The sequence below is a fragment of the Schistocerca serialis genome, chromosome 6, assembly GCF_023864345.2.
Source record: "Schistocerca serialis cubense isolate TAMUIC-IGC-003099 chromosome 6, iqSchSeri2.2, whole genome shotgun sequence".
Classification (NCBI taxonomy): domain Eukaryota; kingdom Metazoa; phylum Arthropoda; class Insecta; order Orthoptera; family Acrididae; genus Schistocerca; species Schistocerca serialis.
In genome coordinates, this window is record NC_064643.1 from 648184945 (window position 1) to 648205111 (window position 20167).

A 20167-nucleotide genomic window follows, 5' to 3' on the forward strand; every position below is an offset into this window, starting at 1 on the left:
AATCTCTTTTGGTTTGTGTTGAATGTTTGGTTTTGTTTCCTTCTATTTTCACTTTTTTTGTATCTTCTAAGTCATTTGGCCAATGCTTGTAATTTCTGCTTCTTTTCATCTAATTGCTCCATCACTTCTTGTTGTGAGATTTTACCTAACCTTTTTTGTTTTTTTTCTGACATTTCATTTCTTATAAATTGTGTTAGCTGTCCGATGTCTTTTCTCAGTTTTTCTATTCTGGTCTGTAGCCTGTGTTGCCATGCTGGTTTTGTGGGTTTCTTCTGTGTGTTGGTTGGTTCTGATCTCTGCCTAGTGTGTATATTTAGTGTAGTGAGTGCTCCTACATAAACCAGTAGTTGTAACTCTTCCATAGTTGTATTTTCATTTATTTTGTTGTGTATGATTGTGTTGATAGTTGTTATTGTTGTTTCGACTTGTGGTTTATTTGGTGGTCTATGCAAGAATGGTCTAATGTCTGTATTTGTGTCTTTGTATTCTATATATGTCAGCTGAAATTTTTCTTCTATATCTAACATGTGTGTCACTTCGTGTTCTATTTGTGCTTGTTCTGGTGGCTGTCTTAAGATGTCGTTTTCCTCTGATTGTTTAATTGATGCGTGTTGTTCTTTGTTTGTTTGCTCTGGGATGTTTGAGTCCATTACTGTATTTTCTTCTTCTTCTGATTGCACATTATTTTGTTCTAGTATTTGTTGTACTTGTTGTTTGATGTTTTCTAATTCTGACTGGGGTATCCTGTTATTTTTTATTATTACACGGATCTGATCAGCTAGTCATTGTTCTGTTAAAAAATTGTAATTCTGGGTATCTGGTAATAAATGTTGTGTATACTTGTGATCTGTATCCAGTTGTGTTGGTTCCTAGGTTTGTTGCTTGGCAATAACAGAACATGAGGTGTCGATTAACTTCATCTGACCATCTCATCCTCTGTCTTTGTTTTCTTTCTAGGGTGGTTGCAGGAAACATATCCTGCAAAACACCTCCATTTGGATTTAAATCATTTTCCAGTTGGCTAGCAGTGTCGTTACCATTGTGGGCGGGCATAGGGTTCAAGCGTCGTCCCCGACCATGACGGCGCTTGTCCGAGGCTTCTTTAGTTCTGTCCTGAACCAAGTAATCACACTAAAAGGGGGGATAGCCCTATTAGCGGTTTGTTCTTTTCGTCGCCTTTTACGACTGGCAGAACATACCGGAGGCCTATTATTATTATTATTATTATTATTATTATTATTATTATTATTATTATTATTATTTTCATGTTAATACTTCAATTTAAACTGTACAAATGTTACATCTGTGACCATGGAAGGCCATACCCGTAGTATGACTATCTGTATCACTGAGGCCCGCAAGCCACCCCCACCTCAGTAAGGCCCATGGTCCTTGAGATAATTTCAAGGTGAGTATTGGCCAGCAATTCTGTCTCATAATTTCTTTGGTAGGCAGATACAATCACTGGGCAATTCAAGATAAACATTGTGATTACAAATGGCTACAGCTATTTAATGCATTATGATACATCAATAGCAATTACAGTGAATGTAAAATAAAGTTCAAATGGTTTTACATACTTTATAGGTGTTTTATCTGAGTCTCCTTGGTCACATGGATAATATCTGCTGCAATAATCTATTTCACAACATTTGTTCTGATACATGGAGTCACTAATGTGTAACGATCATTTTTATTTCTGGAACAGTTTTTGGAAAAAAAATCTTATTTTTAAGTGTAGTTGCTTGAATAGGAATAAAATGATACTGTGTTCATTAATTTTAATAGTAATCATGTACACATATCCCATAAACTGACGTGTTCCACATTATTTTAAGGAAAGAACTGTTCAAATTATCTATGGGACATGTAACTAACTAACAAAGTTGGCACACATACAAGATCTTTCACATAATCCTATAAAAAGAAATTCATGGGTGTCATGTAGTGAGATCTATGTGCCCAGGAACAGAATACAGTGTCATCTTGTCTGGCATGGCTGATCCAACAATTTGGAAGATGTTGATTTAAAAATGTGTGAACCTTCATACCCCAATGTGTGGGTCCTCCATCAGCATAACAGACGTCATGGAATTGCATGAAGATGTAAATCAATCAATGCTCAAGTATGTCCAGGTAAATGCTTGATGAAAGACTTAACTCAATGAAGAAGAATAGACACTACAATTTTTGTGCTGATTTAGCGAGAAACACATTAACCTTTGGGAAGTTACAGGTGTGTGAGTACAGATCACCACTCTCTTCTACTCCATATTCAGATGTTGTGCCAGTTAAGCTTGCCTCATCCCTAAAAATAGATGTCCAACAAATGTTTCTTCCTCCAGCTTTCAGTATTGCTCTTCATCTGGTGCAGTCCTCATGTTTCAATTCCTGTGAAACTTTGATTACATATTGTTTAATTTTCAGCTTCATTGTGAGAACCTGACAAATCACTGTTTGTGGCATTTGGGGGCTACCTAAAGACTCAGTACATCAGTTTCCCAGGACTATGTTCAAACAAAAAGGTAATTCATTCCATGATTTTTGCAGATACATGTGACCAGCTATTACATTTTGCTTTACACAAATATGCTGTTTCTTCACAGAGTTTAAGCCATCTGCAAATAATGTTAACATCTGGAGGCATTTGATTGTATGACTGAATTAGTTTCCTCTGCACTGAGATGACAGAACAACACTTGTTAAATTTTATATGCTTTCTATACGGGGTCCTTATTTTCACATGCGGTACAGAAATTATCACTTGCACATCACTGCATCACCGAGCATCTACAACAACCAAAATTTTGATCTTTCTGTTACATTCTATATAATTTTTACTGATGTATGGCTAAGCATTGATTAGTTACAGCCATTTGTAATTGCTGTATGCATTTGGATTACCCTGTATTTTTGCACACTTCTGTGACATAGTTTGACTGTCAGAATTAGTTTTCACTGACAACAGTAGATATTCTTATGCCTAGGCATTTTAAAAGAACTGATAAAGGATACTTTACCATTCTCACCTATAGGCTGAAGCTGGATAGCATCTTCACGGCCGTCAGTAATTGTTACACTACCATGAGGATCTTGGAACATATTTGAAGCACCAACAACTTCAGCATTGTGAACAGTAGAGTGATATTTCACTGTAGGACTTACACCACGTATCAACTGAAAGTGAAGTGTAACTAAATTAGCAGTACAAAATAAAATATCACTATTAATTCTTCCATAGATCTTAATACTTAGATAAAATCTACACTTTAATATGGAAATTATAAACTAATTCTCTCAACACAGTTTAAAGTAACAGCTTAATTTACACAAACTGAACTCTTTTTATGAGTTCATGCATTATTAATTAACAATAGAAATTTATGTGAAACCAAATAGCACTGCACTGTCTGCATGTGCATTTCTGCATCTCTGTTTTCAGAGGTTTACCACGAAGTGGAGGAATTACATTCACCTGAGGCCAGTATGGTTGGAAGGAGTGGAGGCAGTAATCTCCACCTTTATTGTGTAATGTTGTCAACAAGTCATATAAAAAAAAAAAAAAAAGTTTCAGCAAAATCTAAGATCTTCCTATAAAATGTTTCAAAGGTTCAATCAGTTTTGACTGCTCGGTCATTTGTAACAGCCTCACATAAATATTTCAAGAACAGTGTAATAATCCCAATTCCACAGGAAGCAAGTGCTGATAGGTTTAAATAATATGGAAAAATCAGTTTGATATGTCATGGCTAAAAAATACTGACCCGAATCACTTAACAGAAGAGTGAAAAGACTCTTAGACACTGCCCTCCAAGAAGATCAATACGGGTTCCCGAGAAATGTAGAAAAATATGAGGTAATACTGACCCTATGACCTGCCTTAGAAAATTCACTGATGAAAGACAACACTACATTTATAACAACAAAAACAATCAATTTTTGACCAAATAATTTAACTGTATAGATAAAAAAACTACTCATCAAGTGGCAGCAGAACACACACACAAAAGAGCGTTGTAATTAGGTAAGCTACCGGAGCCAGTGGTTCTTTCTTAAATGTGACAATCATGGCCTTAGTGCCTGTTTCACCACACATGCCATGTGGATTCATCCTCCAGACACCTGTTTCTCAGAACTCAGCAGATGGGAACTAGCACTACAACATGTCCTTGGTTCTCATCACCGACCTGGCTTTAACTTACATTAATTTCTTCTGTATCAGCATTTCTTCACTGTCACTATTCTTTTCTTCACTCCATTTTAGTTTTCTCATCTTTCATTGTCTTACTCGTCTGTTTTTCATGGCCCCCCTCCCATCTCTATTACATACAATGCACTTAACTTTTCACTCTTAGTAACTCATGCATGATGTTAAAGCAGTAATGTCTGTCCTGCATTTTACCCTGTCTTCCACCTTTAAGCTCTCAGGTTTTCAAATCTCATCCGATGCTGTCCCCAACAATCAGTCTTTCCTTCTCATCCTGTGTAGTAAGTCTCCCCTGATCCGCAGTTCTGGGTGACTTTGCTGAAATCTACCCCTTTTCCTAGACCTCTCCAGTCCTTTTCCTTCATCCTCTTCCTTCCCCTACAACCATTCTGCAAGAAGAAGGAGCCACTGACTCCAATAGCTTGCCTAATTACAACCCTCTTTTATGTGTATGTTCTGCCACCACTTGGTGAATACTACATTTATAGAATTTGTCGATCTACGGAAATTTTCTGACAGTGTCAGCTCAAATACATTTTTTGAAATTCTGAAGATAGCAAAGAGCAAAATGTTATCAACAACTTGGACAAAAACCAGACTGCAGTTATACTAGTTGAAAAACATGAAAGAGAAGCAGTAGTTGAAGAGGCAATAGGACAGAATTGCAACCTATCTCTCAAGTTATTCAATCTGTACATTGAGCAAGCAGCAAAGGAACCAAAAACAATTTGGAAAATGAATTAAATTTCAGGGAGAATGAATAAAAACATTTGAGGTTCACTGATGACACTGTAATTCTGTCAGAGACAGCATAAGGACTTGAAAATCACTTGAATGGAATGGGTAGTGTCTCAAAAGGAAGTTATGAGAGGAACAGCAAGGAAACTGAAACAAGAATAATAGAGTATAATCGAATTAAATCAGGCAATCCTGAGTGAGTTAGATTAGGAACAGAGACAATAAAAGTAATTCAGTAACTCTGCCATTTGGGCAGCAAAGTACCTGACAATGGTGAAAGTATAGAGCAAATAAAATGTAAAATGACAACAGCAAGAAAAGATTTTCTTAGGAAGAAACATTTCTACATCTAAGATAATTTGAGTGATTAAGTGTTTTCTAAAGGTATTTGTGTGGAGTGTAACCTTGTACAGGAGTGAAATTCGGGTGATAAACAGTACTTACAGGTAGAGAATATAAACCTTTCAAATGTGGTGCTACAGAAGGATGTCACAGATGAGGTGAGTAGGTCAGATAACTGATGAAGAGGTATTGAATCAAACTGGGAGAAAAGAAATTTATAGCACAACTTCACTAACTGAAGGGATCAGTTGATAGGACACATCTTGGAGAACCAAGGAACAGCCAGTCTGGCAATGGAGGGAAGTGTTTGTGGATACGTGGAGAGAGGGATGGGGAAGACAAGGGGGGCAAACGTTGTAGAGCGCGAATAGACTTGACTACAATAAGCAAAATTTAAATAGATGTAGTGTGCAGTAGTTATGTAGAGATGAAGATGCTTGCACAGGATAGTATAGTGTGAGGAAATACATCAAACCAGTCTTTGGACTAATTTGGACTAATAACCACAGAAGCAGCAGCAAGTATAACAACATTTACTCATGAAAAGAAAAGATCTTTCACAGAGAATGCCTATATATACTTACAAACTGCATTCTCTGCTTCTGCGCCTTTCCTCTTCCAAAACAGTCACAGAAAAAAAAATTCCTGGCAGGTAAGGATTCCATGTCCTGATCATTTTGTACTTGTCTTCACTCATTATTTAAGGAAGTTTGGAAAGCAGAAAAGAAATACAGCCAGACACCTGATTGGAAAGCAGAAAAGAAATACAGCCAGACACCTGAGGGGAAATCACTCAGAGTACTGCCTACAAAAAGTCAAATGCCACGCACAGCACACAGTTTTAACCTGACATAAGCTTCATACTGTATTGTCTGTTGTATTACTGTAATTACTCAGTGAATGTTAAATGCCATCAATAAAAATGTGGTTTACATCAACAACAACAAGTATTAATACTACTCCTACTCTCTCACTATAGTCTTCAGTCCAAAGACCAAGTTGATAACTCTCTTCACACCAGTCTATCCTGTGCAAGCCTCTTCATCTCTGCATAACTACTGCAACCTACATTCATTTGAACTTACTTACTGTATTCAAATTTGCTCCCCCAACAAAACTTTATTGATCATGCTTTTGCCAATTAATAAATTAACTATTTCTTGGTGACTCAGGATGTGTCCTATACACCATCAGTTCAAGTTGTGTCACTTCTCCATTCATTGTACTTATTTCTGCATGTGTGGACGTTATCTTTACACATTTATGTGCAAAATTAATTTTTTCCTTCAAGTTTCTGCTATTTGCAACATTAAAAGATTATGTCCAAATACTGTTTGTAAAGAATCCTCTTTGCAACTTTGCACCTTTTTTGGTGAAGTTGCAAAAGCATTGACAAATAAGATAAAACTGTAGTATCTACTGTGAATCACAATCAATTCTGCACATTGTGTTTTGCACTCTGTACAATTGCTAATTAAATTATGTTTGGTATGTGCAATCGATAACATTTATTTGTACACAGTCAGAAGTTAACATACACTACAGCTTTCATTTAGGCTATGGTAATATGATTTCAACAACTTGAAGTAAATACATCATAAACAACATTTGAAACATTATCAATCATACAATTCAAATACAAATTATTTACTTAAAAAAAGAATATTTCCACCAAGCTATTATTTTAAATAATATTTTATTAAGCGCCCATAATGACATTTTTCAAATTTATCGACACTGTAGCACACACACAAGATCACTCAGCTGATAAAAAACAAATGGTACAAACTTTGTGAGGGAATGAGGATTTATATCACATGAATGTGACCAACCATTCCACAATAGCAGAAAAAACAGAAAAGATTAGAAGTTTAGAAGACAGCTATTTTAATAGTTTATTTCCTTCAGGCCACATGAGGAATTCAAAATCTTTTTAGAGGTTTTTCTCCCATTTAGGATTCGTTTCTGTTTACATGTATTCTAGCTCAACTTAATTTATTGACTTACAGGCAAAAACCTGTCTACAAGTCCTTCATTTTCAAAAGTTACCGAAAATACAAAGACACAGAAAATGAGGCATACGAGATCTGTTCAAAAATTCTGAAACTTTGTCCACAAATTTTTTCCAAGCTTACCTTTTACTTACTGTGCACAGTCTCCTTCAAAATACTCTCCCCCACAATTGATACACTGCTCCCAATGCCATTTTAACTTCCACAAGTGGTCTTGGTATGCCTCTTGCTGGATCGCATGAAGCACCACCTGTGAATTTTCTATTATCTCCTCTATCGCTGCAAATCTTTGTCCTTTCAACTCAGAAATAAAAAAGTCCATAGGGGCCAGACCTGGAGAGTATGGAGGATGATGCAGCACAGCGATTTTGTTTTTTGTGCAACAGTCACATACCAAAATGAATGAATGTGTGGGTGCATTATCTTGATGCAAGAACCATGAATTCTGTCGCCACATTTCTGGCCGTTTCCTTCTCAAATTTTCTCGCAGGCAGCGCAACACGTCCCAAAGGTACCACCGATTATCAGTTTTCCCTGTGGCACAAATTGATGATGAACTAATCCTTCACAGTCAAAGAAAACTATCAGCATGGCTTTGACATTTGACCTGAACTGGCGGGCTTTTTTTGGTCTTCGAGATCTTTTCCCAATCCACTGTGAAGATTGAACCTTGATCTCAACATCATAACCGTAGATCCACATCTCATCACCAGTTATGATTCTCTTAAGGAACATCTCATTCTCATTTGCACAATCCAAAACCTCTTCACAGATTCTGGTCTTGACCCATGAGCCCTGGTACAAACTTCACAGCAGTGCATTCTCAAATGCTGTGTCCAGATTTCTTGACATGATCCAACTGAAATGTTACATTCTTCTGCAGTCTCTCTAGCAGTCAGTCTTCATTTGGCTTGCACAGTTTCGCTGACATTTCTAACATGAGTGTCGTCAGTAGACATCGGAGGGCATACTGAACAAGGGTCATCTTTTACTTCTGTCTGGCCACTTTTAATCTGTTTGAACCATTTGTAACACTGAGTACAGCTTAAACACTTATCAGCATAGGCTTTCTGCATCATTTGGTGTGTCTCTGTAATGGTTTTCTCGAGTTTAATGCAAAATTTAATGCAGACACATTACTCCTCTAACCCTGCTATCTCGAAATTCGCACACTGTGCGACACAATGTTCTACTCAAAACAGCACTGAATGATAACTGACATGACATACGGCAATAAAACTTCCAGCAGTTAGACATTAAACACAGTCATGTGCAAGGTTGCCAACTGCATTTCGCTCCAACATCCAATTGGCACAAAATTATGAATATTCCAGAATTTTTTGAACTGAGCTCGTATGAGCTAAATTTTCTAAATAATTTTTTAGCCCATTAACAGAAAAATTAACTAAAATAGTAAAATCACAGTAAATTGCAATATAACATATTCACCTTTTGCAAAAGGTGTCATGGGAGTAAGTAAAGTAAGTTTCATTAAAACTGCACCGTTTGATGAATACCAATACTGTGAACTACAGCCAACCTATCTATCTACAGCTAACTTCCCCCTTCTTCTGCATCTACATACACTGTCACAGATTTACTTCCTCCATTCCAGATAATCACTGTAACAGTGCCACTGCTGTGTTCTGATTGCTGAAGATGATGAACATAAGTTTTGAACGTACAGCTCCAAAACAATGACTTAATGAGAGAGAAAACATTACTTCTGCCACATGAATCTTGAACTTTCATTTCAATAAATAAATAAATACATTCATAAATAAAAAATAATGGACAGTTCATAATAAACCTTAACACTTCCTATTTCATCATCAAGATACTTACTGATGCAACTGGGAGCAGCTTACGTCTGTTGAACACAATTATGATGCAAATATTTTAGATCTAGACTAACCAATTGTGGACAGTATAAATCATGGCATTTATACAGCATATAAGCTTGCACAGTATTCTAACAATTGTGTGTTGCTATAAAATGAGTACTGTGGTGACAGAATGACAACAAAAGCAAAAGCATTACAAACATGCTATTAATAATACAGATTCCACCACCTTAACAGACGTAAAATTGAGCAAAACCTATTTTTGTCTTTTATTAAGTACTGAATGAAAAAGTGTTACACATTCACAAGTGTTAAATTATTTTGGAACAATATGTTTCAAAATTATGAATAACCCACAGTTAAATGCATTGACTACATAGGTATCTTCAGAATTTCCTACAACAAAGCAACACATTGCTTGTCTCTTAAACGGTCAATTTTAGGACCTCTTGTTTCTTACCCTAAAACAAAAGGTCGTTAGACAAAGTACAGACAGAGAATTTCAAATGGCAGAACAGGAAATATCAGTAACATAAAAACAATTGGCTCTGTGCTAGTAGGACTCACCCACTGAGGGTTCTGTACAAACTCAATTAAATACACAGACAGTTCACCCATTCTGGGTATCAAGGACATCAATGATTTTTGCCTGCCACCAACAGTGATATCGGCAAGATATCAGTCCTAGGGATTCCAAGACTATTGGGAATATTTTAATCTCAAGCTTGAAGTTGGGTAACAAATGACAATTTTTTTTCATTGGACATAATTACAAATTAATAGCTTTCAGATCTTTTCTTTTGGCTGTACTGTGAAGGCTTGCTCCTTTGAAAATTTCATTATTCTAGGTCAATGAGAAGCACCCTGTAGGCTTTGATCAATGTGTCTGAGAGTGTCAAAATTTGTGACATAAATGGCTGTGTATCTTTTGGTTGCTATAACGTCAAAGCTTACATTTACTCCACCATCAAGTGACTATAGACATTAGAATTCGACATAAATTTTGACTTGATACATTAGCCCCTTCCTGAGGAAAAGGGGGCTTAACAGATAGATTGATGGAAATGACTTTTTTTAGAGATATTATAACAAATTCACTGTTTTAGGACTTTTTTCTTTTATTTGTACTTTGAAACCTTGCTTCCTGCTAAATTTCACGATTCTAGACCAATGGGAAGAATCCTACAAGTTTTGATGAGAGAGTTTGCGAGTACCAAAAAATGTGACATAAATCACTGTTATCTCTTGATTGCACTGACTTAGTCGCTAACATTTATTACAACATTTATTACAACACCAACATTTCAACTTGACACGTCTATCTGTTTCTAAGAAAAAAAATTTTTGACAGTCGGACAGACAGACAGTTGGACGGACAGACAGACAGACAGACAGACAGACAGTCAGACAGTCAGACAGACAACAAAGTGATCCTGCTCTGGGTACACTTTTGTTATTATTATGTTTGAATGTTTGCTTCTAAAAGTCCTGTATTGTATACCGATACTCATGACATGATCCACGCATTATTTAAGTACTGACAAATGAAGTGTTGTGGTGTAAACCATTTTAACCCTTATCCAATAAGATGGTCCACGACTGAAACTGGTCGATATTTGGGTTTAAAATAAAAGAGGCTGACGGCAAAAATACATTTCATACAGTCCTATAAGAGTTCTATTTTTACTGATTGAGGTACAAAACCCTAGAAGTAGTAACAACTGAAGAAATCACTGAATTGGACACTGCTGCTAATATCTACTCCAATAACACCAATGACATGGTAGAGGTCAGTTGCCTTTACATCCAAATGGTATTGCAATGGTGACTGCAAAACGGCATCAGATGAAGAGTCACCACAATACTTATGAATCATAAACCCACTGAAACATGTAATACATTGCACTGTAGCACTGTTAATATATTCTACAAATTTATGTCTTGTAGAAGATGTCTTTCCCGATGCCCTAATAAAAATCCAAGGTGACTTCAAGTTTTAAGGAAGACATCAAATCTGGGAATGATAATTATACATCAACTTCACTAATTTCCATGTTAGTCCTTGTATTTGAAAGCATCATGTATCAACAAACAGATGAGTACCAAGAACACAGCAAGATGTCAAGCATATCACAGTTTGGTTACAGGAAATGTCAGCTGTGTCAGCGACAGAACTTTTGGTGAGATATTTTAGTAAAATTTGAGGACCATCCTCACACACAGGTCACCTTCTGGGATCTGTGCAAGGCCTTTGACTGTGTTGTGCCCTCTGCTTTGTTCTCTAAACTGCTGTACGATGGAATCTGTGGCAACAGTTTAAAGCTGGTCAAGTCATATCCTTAAAAGAGAAATCAAGTTGTGTGGTCTGGAGGTCAACTATCAAATTCACTCAATGTCCAATAGAGAGTGTCTCAGAATCAAAATTAAGATATCTCCTATTGTGTTTAAAAATAGATGACTTGCTAGAAAATACTGATGTAAAGATCCATATGCATGTAGGTTATATGACTTATGTTTCTGAAAACTGTATTACAGTACCTTGTAAACAATATGAATTTGATGACAGGAAGTGCAGCATCTTGATTTAATGCAAATGGTATACTATTAAATGAAAAAAAAAATGTTCCAGGCTACATGATTCAGTTTCTCAAAAACTGACAATACAGAAAAAACAAGATGAAAATTTTTGGGAATTAGATTTGTCAACAAACTCACAGAGAATTCTCCATGTTGAACACATAAGTTACAACTTTAAGACTGATATTTACTGAGGAGAATTTAGAATATGTAAGAACAGCATATGTTGCATCATTGACCACCCCCTCCCCCAAAACCACTGTTAAGGTATGGATTGTTAGACTTCACAGCAAACATGATCCACGTGCAGATAGTGAGTGCACGCCTGTGAGCAGCAAGTATCTGTACCCCATCCATTGACGCTGGGAATAGCATGGGGTGCTGTGTGGGGACTTGAGTAAAAGAGGAAATTAATCCTGAAGGAAATGCTTTAAGAAACCTACAAGTTCTTCATATTCCCTGTTGCATTGTAGATCAATTACTTCAAGCTGCAGATTGAGCAAATTGGGTACTGGAAGCTTTTTCATTTTCCCACCCAGCTGCACTACAAATCCTGATTTATTTCATAACATGTCTGGTGCTCCGTCTGTAGACACATAAATGAATAAATTCCATGACAAACCTACATTTCCTAATCTTTCTTAAACACTGCCACAAGTTTCACAGTCAGCTGTGATATCAACACCTTCATAGAGCACTAAAGAATATGAAACAATCTCTCTATAAAGATTCTAGAATCTTACTTTGAACGTCATTTGCCATAATCTATTTGGTACACAAGATTTTTATGTTTGATGATGGCACCACATGAAACTGTTCAACCTGAACTGAACATAACTGAACAGCTGCAACTACTAAGTATTCTTTTATACGAGGTATAAGTATAACCAGCTGAAAAATTACACAATGACTTTGGTAGTAACACTGCAATTTTGTAGAGCGTCTGAACTGTGTATCTTCAACCTCTTTGGAGAGTTTCCATTTAAGTTTGCAACCTCTCATTCACATTTTCCACTTCTGTATTTTTTGACATGATAACATATGTAGCAGCTTTGTAAATTTAGTTTCTTGAAACTATTCGGTGTCTTATGATGCACTAAATTTTTTAGGTAAAAAGAGAAGATTCCACAGACTGAGAATTAAAATGTGAAGACACTCTCAGTGTTACAGAACGCCAACTTGCCATTGCCGCTATCAGATGGCACTGCCATCAAAACTGGCCTTTCCCATTTCATTTCACAGTTGGCACTGCTCTCATGTTGTTGCAATCACATAGTGGGCATGCACTTCCCTCACTCACTACCACACCACTACTGCTCGCAAGCAAGAGCCTGAGAAGGCACAATGTTTGTGGTCAAAATCAGTGAGTTGTTAAGTGCTGAATTAATACTATGGGGAAGCAGCAAGACCATAACCAATATTTTTATAATTCAGAAGGAAACAATCAGAAATTTTGGTCATTAAATATAAGATCTTACCAGTAATTAATCTATATAACTCCCTTAGCGTTAATTAAATACCTGCTGAGTTACTGAACATAAGTTTAACAAATCAAAGACACAAGTATAATATCAGATACTGCATATTTCTAATCTAAAATTAACATTAGTCTTGTTTTCATAGCAATTCAAGTCTATAACAAGTTTCCAAATTCCACCCAAGGAATTCCTATCAAACTGATTAATGAAAAGCTGCACAGTATCTCATTACAAGTCAGTTTTATTGGTTAGGACTATTCTTTCATGTGCCCAATACAACTACAATGTTGTAATAATTAGTTATGTAAAATATCATATTAATCAAACAATGGAAAATCCAGGATTGAATGTAACAATACCAGAGAAGGAAAGTTGCCACTCAACATATGCTGTCACAATAGGCACAACAAAAAGATTCGCACAATTGTAGCTTTCGGCCATAAAGGCCTTTGTCTCAGCAGTAGACACACATTCACACACTCATGCAAATGCAACTTGCATACACGTCTGCAGAGTTTGGTTTCAGCTCTCTGGGACTGCAGACGTGTGTGCAGAGTGTGGTTTCAGCTCTCTGAGACTGCAGACGTGTGTGTGTGTGTGTGTGTGTGTGTGTGTGTGTGTGTGTGTGTACAACTATGCGAATCTTTTTGTTGTGCCTATCGAGACTCAGCATCTCCGCTATATGGTAAGTGGCAAACATCATATCAAGAAATATTAAAACCGTAGCTAAGTATCTTGTTGAAGTTTTTTACATGTATTTATGTCAAATGGATAATAAGGAATCAATCTATATCAAGGTGATGGTAATCTCTACAAACACATTAGACTTCACTATGTATTATGCAGCTGGTGCAGCCGTTGAGGATCAATTATTAATCATCTATTTTACACACAGGCTCACATCTGCATTAAATTTCTTGTATGAAATCACATCTCCCGTATCTGGCACTTTAGAAAAATGGTGGTTGTTGCAGGAAAAATTACTTCATATATGAGATCAGTCATTTTATCAGGTATACTGTGCATAAATTCTGTAGGTGAGTGAGTCTACCCAACTCACACAGTGAGTGTGGGGGGAAAAAACACATTTATGAATCAATCACTGTAAGACTGAATGTAAATTTCAGCAAAAGTTCATGCTGCAGATGACATACTGTATAAAGAAGCACATGTTATTAAAATGTAAGGAATACAAATGGTAATGGCACGTTATTGAATATAAATGTGAAATTAATCACAACATCTAAAATTAGTGTTTTCCTTTGTGTAACAATGTACATTTAATGCGTTTCAGGAATTGATACTGATAATGGCAACATATTGCTGATACAAATAAAATTACTGCATAAAGAGAGATTAATGAATGTGACATTTATGAAACTCAGGCAGATCATAAAGTATATATGGATTCTCAATCATCACTACATGAAGCTTCTGATGAACTACTCATGAAAACCTAATGTTTTACTGGATACCAACTACACATCAACTGCCACCCTATGGCTTTTGGTGTAGTACCAGTAGCCATGTTTACAGAACAAATTAGGGGACTTGCGTTTTGACTGTTTGTGAATATGAAGATTACATTTTTATAAGTTCAGCAGTAAAACTTGTGCTGTTACTGAAAAGCAGGCTGGTACTACTCCCGCAACATGCCTGTTTTGCAGTGAAGACTACACATCACGGGACTGAGGACTGGTTTTTTTTTGCCCCTGTCGTATAGGCTGCCATGCAAAGCAGGTCAATTTAGAAAATTGTTTGTTGCCCCTGGTGTGTAGGTTACCCTTCAAAGCAGGTCAATACTACTCCCACACAACATGCCTGTCAGGTGGGGCATCCAATATGGCAGGGACAGAAGACAAAATATGTTTTTGGCCATATCTCCACTGTATGGAATCTAAGAGGTTCTAACCCCACGGTGATGATACTTGTGAATTTGCTATTTGTGTACCAAATTTGGTTCAAATTGATCAAGGGGCTTGGGAGGAGATGCTGGAGACACACACACACACACACACACACACACACACACACACACACACACACACACACAGGGCACTTCATGTACAAGGAGCATTCAATAAGTAATGCAACACTTTTTTTCGTAGGCCAATTTTGGCTAAAAAAAAAAAAAATGCAGAATTTGTTGTGGGACATCTTGGAATATTCCTGCTTCAGCCCCTAAAGTTTCATGACGTTCCAATTGGTGGCAGTGTTATGCATACCCTTCAAAACGTTGTCTGTAACAGAGTTGCATTCCTTGCAGGGAGCTAACATTAAGTTTCCTTTGGTGGAAATTCAGACCTTTGCAGATATTTGTAGGTGGTTGCAGAATGTTTACAGGGGCCTGGCAGTGAAAAAAAGTCCAGGGAGTTGTTAGGTGAGGAGTCTGTCATCATCACAACAAGGTCATGCACACTGGCAGGCAGCTGCATACAGATGTGACTTGTACAATGTTGGAACATGTGGACATTCTCATTTGAGATGATCAATGGAGCACAGTCAAACACCTCGCTACTCAACTGGATGTCTCTGTAGGTAGTGCTGACAGCCTCATCCACTATTTGTCCAAAGATGTGTAACCGCTGGGTTGCTCACTGTCTAACAGAATACCAGAAAGTGCTACAAAGGACCATATTCGCGGAATATCTTGTACATTGAAGACTGATCATGACAATTTTTTTTTCAAACATTGTCACAGGTGATGCAACACTGGTCCATCACTTCAAACCAGAAACAAAATGGCAATTCACGGAGTGGCACAACACCAACCCTCCTCCAAAGAAAAAGCTCAAAGCTGTAAAGTCATTCCAACAGTCTTCTATAACTCTAAAGGGGTTACCTGTTTGATATCCTCCCCTCATACTGCAATGATCAACTCTGAAGTGCACTGTGCTACCATCAGGAAATTGAAGAAATAACTTCAGCACATTCATCGCCACAAAAATGCAAATGAACTTCTCCTTCATCATGACAACCCAAGGCCTTACACACCCAAGGGAGCTCACAAAATCTCATTAAACTGTTCTTCCACATCCACCTTACAGCCCAGAACTCGCACCTTCTGACTTATCTGTTTGGACCAATAAAAGATACACACTGTGGAAAGAAGTATGTGGATGATGGGAAGTTACTGATGCAGCAAGATATTGCCTCTGACAGTGATCAGTAGAGTGGTACTATGCAGGCATAGAGGCCCTTCTAGTAAGAGGCATAAGGCCATCACATAGAATGGAGATTATGTTCAAAAATAGGGTTTTGTAGCCAAAGAAGTGGGGAATAATATGATGTATTTGAATACTTAAGAAAATCAAGCTGCTTTCAGAAAAAAAATGTGTTGCATTACTTACTAAATGGCCCTCATATATTTACACATTAGACTTTCTCCTACATTACTGCTATTTGGTTTTTTGTTTTGATAACTTGGTACTGACATGACCATATGTCCTGATCTTCCAGTTACTGCACTTCACTTCAATCTAGTCACTTTTCCTTTTAAATTCTCTAACCTACCTACCTGATTAAAGGAGCTAACATTCTGTAGTTTGACACATAGAATGCTAGTTTTGTTTTTCCTTATTCTCCTTGGTAGTCCTCAGCTGGAGATTGGAATATTTCACTCAAAAAGATAACATCATCATTAACCCTCCTAGTACCACTATGACCCCTTAAGCACATTGGAAGTATACATCTCCCTTGTTTTCAAAGTTATTACTTTCAAAATAAACGACTTTCTCCCTCTTAATCAACTGTCCTATGTGGGCATACAGTCCAAAGACATTTTGTTCAGTTTAATATTTACAACACATAATCTATCCACAGTTTTTCTGCACTAGTATCACTGTGGGCAATATACACACAATCTAAATTTCTTTTTATTTCTTGAATGTAAGATTTATAAATGTAGAATGGCTGCTACATAGAACAGCTGTAATGCATATTTTTGTGTTAGTTCATTAAAATATTGCCAATCTGTTCCATCTGAATTACTTGGGGTCTTTGTGATGCTAGTGGGACTCAGTGAAAGAAAAAAAAACCTGGTAGTGGGAGGATTGAGCAATACAGCAGACCTGCATGCCCTTGGGAAAAATAACAGCTGTTGTTGCTTTCAACCATCTGCAGTACCAGCATAGTTAGACCTTATTGGCTTGCGTTACAAGGTTGGGTCACTTAATCCTCCAGACTGTTACCCCTGTAATTAGTGAAGAAGCTGCTGTCTTCCTTCAGGAACCACAGGTTGGTCTTGCCTCTCCGCAAATACACCTCCACTGTGATTAAACCCAATGTATAACTTATCTGTATCAGTGAGGCATGCAAGCACCCCAGCTAGGCAAGGTCTGTTGTTCATTAATAGTTACATAATCTTAACTGTTACTGTTATATGAAGGAAAAAATGACAATGGCCTTCACAACATAATAACATTACACTTAATAAAAATTCAAGACATGGAAAACAGTAAACTTTAGTATGAACAATGGAAACTCCAAGTTGGATTATCAAAAATATTAGGGAAAGGACAGATTGCTACAAAAATGAAACACTGAGTTTCGGACAGGCACGACCAACATCTCCAGCAGTTCAGATCAGAATGCAACTTCGTGCTGTATGAAAGCAGCAATCTGGAGTGGGCTGGGAAAGGGGGAGGGGTGCAGTGGGGAGGGGGGCAACAGGAGTGCGGACAAGATTGCTGTCTGGTGCAGCGTGCAGGGACTAGACAGAGACATGACAGACTACTAGGCAATGTGTCAGGAGGTTATGAGGCAGGAAGATGCGTGAGAAGGGGAGGGGGCAGATGGAAAAGGAGAGGAGCAGGGAAGAGAAAAGACAGGCAAGTGCATTGGCACAGGATCTCACATGATGATTGTGAGGGGACATGAATAGGCAGGAGATGATAGGATGGGGTGGAGGGGGGGTGGGTGCACTGTTGGTGGAGGGTGTGGGGACAGCAGATTACCATAGGTTGAGGCTAGGATAACTTAATGAGTGTACAATGTGTTGTAAGGGCAACACCCATGACTGCAGTTCAGAAAAGATGGTGTTGGAGAGGAGATCCAGATGGCCCAGGATAGGAAGCACCACTGAAATCGAGCATTTTACATTCAGCTGCACACTGTGCCACAGTTTAGTCACCATGCTCTTTGCCATATTTTGACAGTGGGCAGTCATCCTGGTCAGCAGCTAGATGGTATTCACACCAATATGAAAAGCTGTGCAGTGATTGCAGCAGAGCTGGTATATGATATAGCTGCCTTCATAGGTGGCCCAGCCTCTGATGGGGTAGGATAAGCCTGTGACAAGACTGAAATAGGAAGTGCTAAGTGCTGGGTGGGTGAATTGGACAGTTCTTGTACCTAGGTCTTTCACAGGGATATGATCCCTGTGGCAAGTGGTTGGGATTGGGAGAGGCATGGGAATGGACTAGGATGCTGTGGAGGTTGGTTGAATGAGTGAACACCACTTTAAGAGGGATGGGAAGGCTCTTGGGTAGTATGTCACTCATTTCAGAGCATGATCATAGGTAATCAAAGTCCTAGTAAAAGCTGCGTTTCAGTTGTTCCAGTCGAGGGTGGTACTGGGTGATGAAGGGGGCTCTCTTTTGTAGTGCTGGGGATTTGGGGGTGTGTAGGGAAATGACATGAGAGATCTGTTCGCGGACTAGATCTGGGGGATAGTGACTGACTATGAATACCTTAGTGAGACCTTCAACACACTGGGCAAGAGAATCATTGTCACTGCAGATATGCTGCTCCTGGACAGTCAAGATGTGTAGGAGGGATTTTTTGGTGTGGAAGGGATGATAACTGTGGAAATGCAGGTACTGTTTGTGGTTGGTGGGTTTCATGTGGACAGAGATGTGGATGGAGCCATCAGAGCGGAGATGGTCAACGTCCAGGAAAGTCATACAGGGGGTTGAGGAGGAACAGGTGAAGTGGATGGGAGGGAAGGCGTTGAGGTTGTGAAGGAATGAGCATAGGGTGTCTTGGCTCTGAGTCCAGACCGTGAAGGTATCAATGAACCTGGAGCAAGGCATATGTCTGGGGTTTTCAGATACTAGATGGCCCATAAACAGGCTGGCATAGGAAGGTACCAAGTGGCTGGCCATGATTGCCTTCCTTTCAAAAGAAAAGTAGTAGTGTGCCACTCTCTGCCACACACCTATCCTTCTTCACTTATCTGCCTATTTCCTTTTCCACTCCCCATTTCACCCGAGCCCTCCCTCCCCACAGCCTCCCAACGCTGCACCTCACAGCCTTGTCATGCCACAGTCTAGTTCCGGTGCACTCCGCCAGACCGTGCTTTTCTCTCTCCTCACACCCTGCTGCCTCTCCCCTTCCATTGCCTCCTTCCAGATTGCTGCTTTTGTTCAGTGCAGCAGTTGCATTCAGGCCCAAGCAGCCAGAGATAGCAGTCATAAGTGCGTGGGGTTTACTTACTTGTGTGAATGTGTGTGTATGTTTTCTTTCCAGAAGAATTCTTTGCCTGACTGCTCAATATTTTACAGTCTTTTTAACATACGTTTTGTTGTGCCTGTTCTGCAGCTCAATGTGTAATCTTTACAGTGAGATATGCTATCCTTTTCCTAATATTGAGATACACACAAATTACTTTGAGAACAAGTACCAATTATCAGAACAAGTGTACAGTGTGTTTGTGTGTGTGTGTGTGTGTGTGTGTGTGTGTGTGTGTGTGTGTGTGTGTCAACAGCAAAATTGTAAATATAATGCTACCACATAAATAAGCATTATTATTATTATTATTATTATTATTATTATTATTATTATTATTATTATAATATTACATTGATGTACTAGGAATTAATAATTCTATAAAGAAATATTCAATTATTTAATACATACGGGAGTATTTTCTCTAAAGCCGACACTCTCATCATCTTCAATTTCAACCTAAAAATCATCAGAAACAGGAACACATCTAAGTTAACAAATACCCAAGGAAAATCAGCTTTC

General features: G+C 38.0%; 1 protein-coding gene across 1 annotated transcript in view; it reads right to left on the bottom strand.

Moving 5' to 3' along the window:
- LOC126485089 (piezo-type mechanosensitive ion channel component) overlaps positions 1-20167 on the bottom strand; it is a 699946-nt gene that overhangs the window by 440675 nt on the left and 239104 nt on the right. The window contains exons 9-10 of the mRNA XM_050108694.1: positions 20057-20104; positions 3021-3177 (exon numbers count right to left, since the gene is read on the bottom strand). Coding sequence (XP_049964651.1) covers positions 3021-3177; positions 20057-20104 — 205 coding nt within the window. The remainder of the gene's footprint in view (positions 1-3020; positions 3178-20056; positions 20105-20167) is intronic.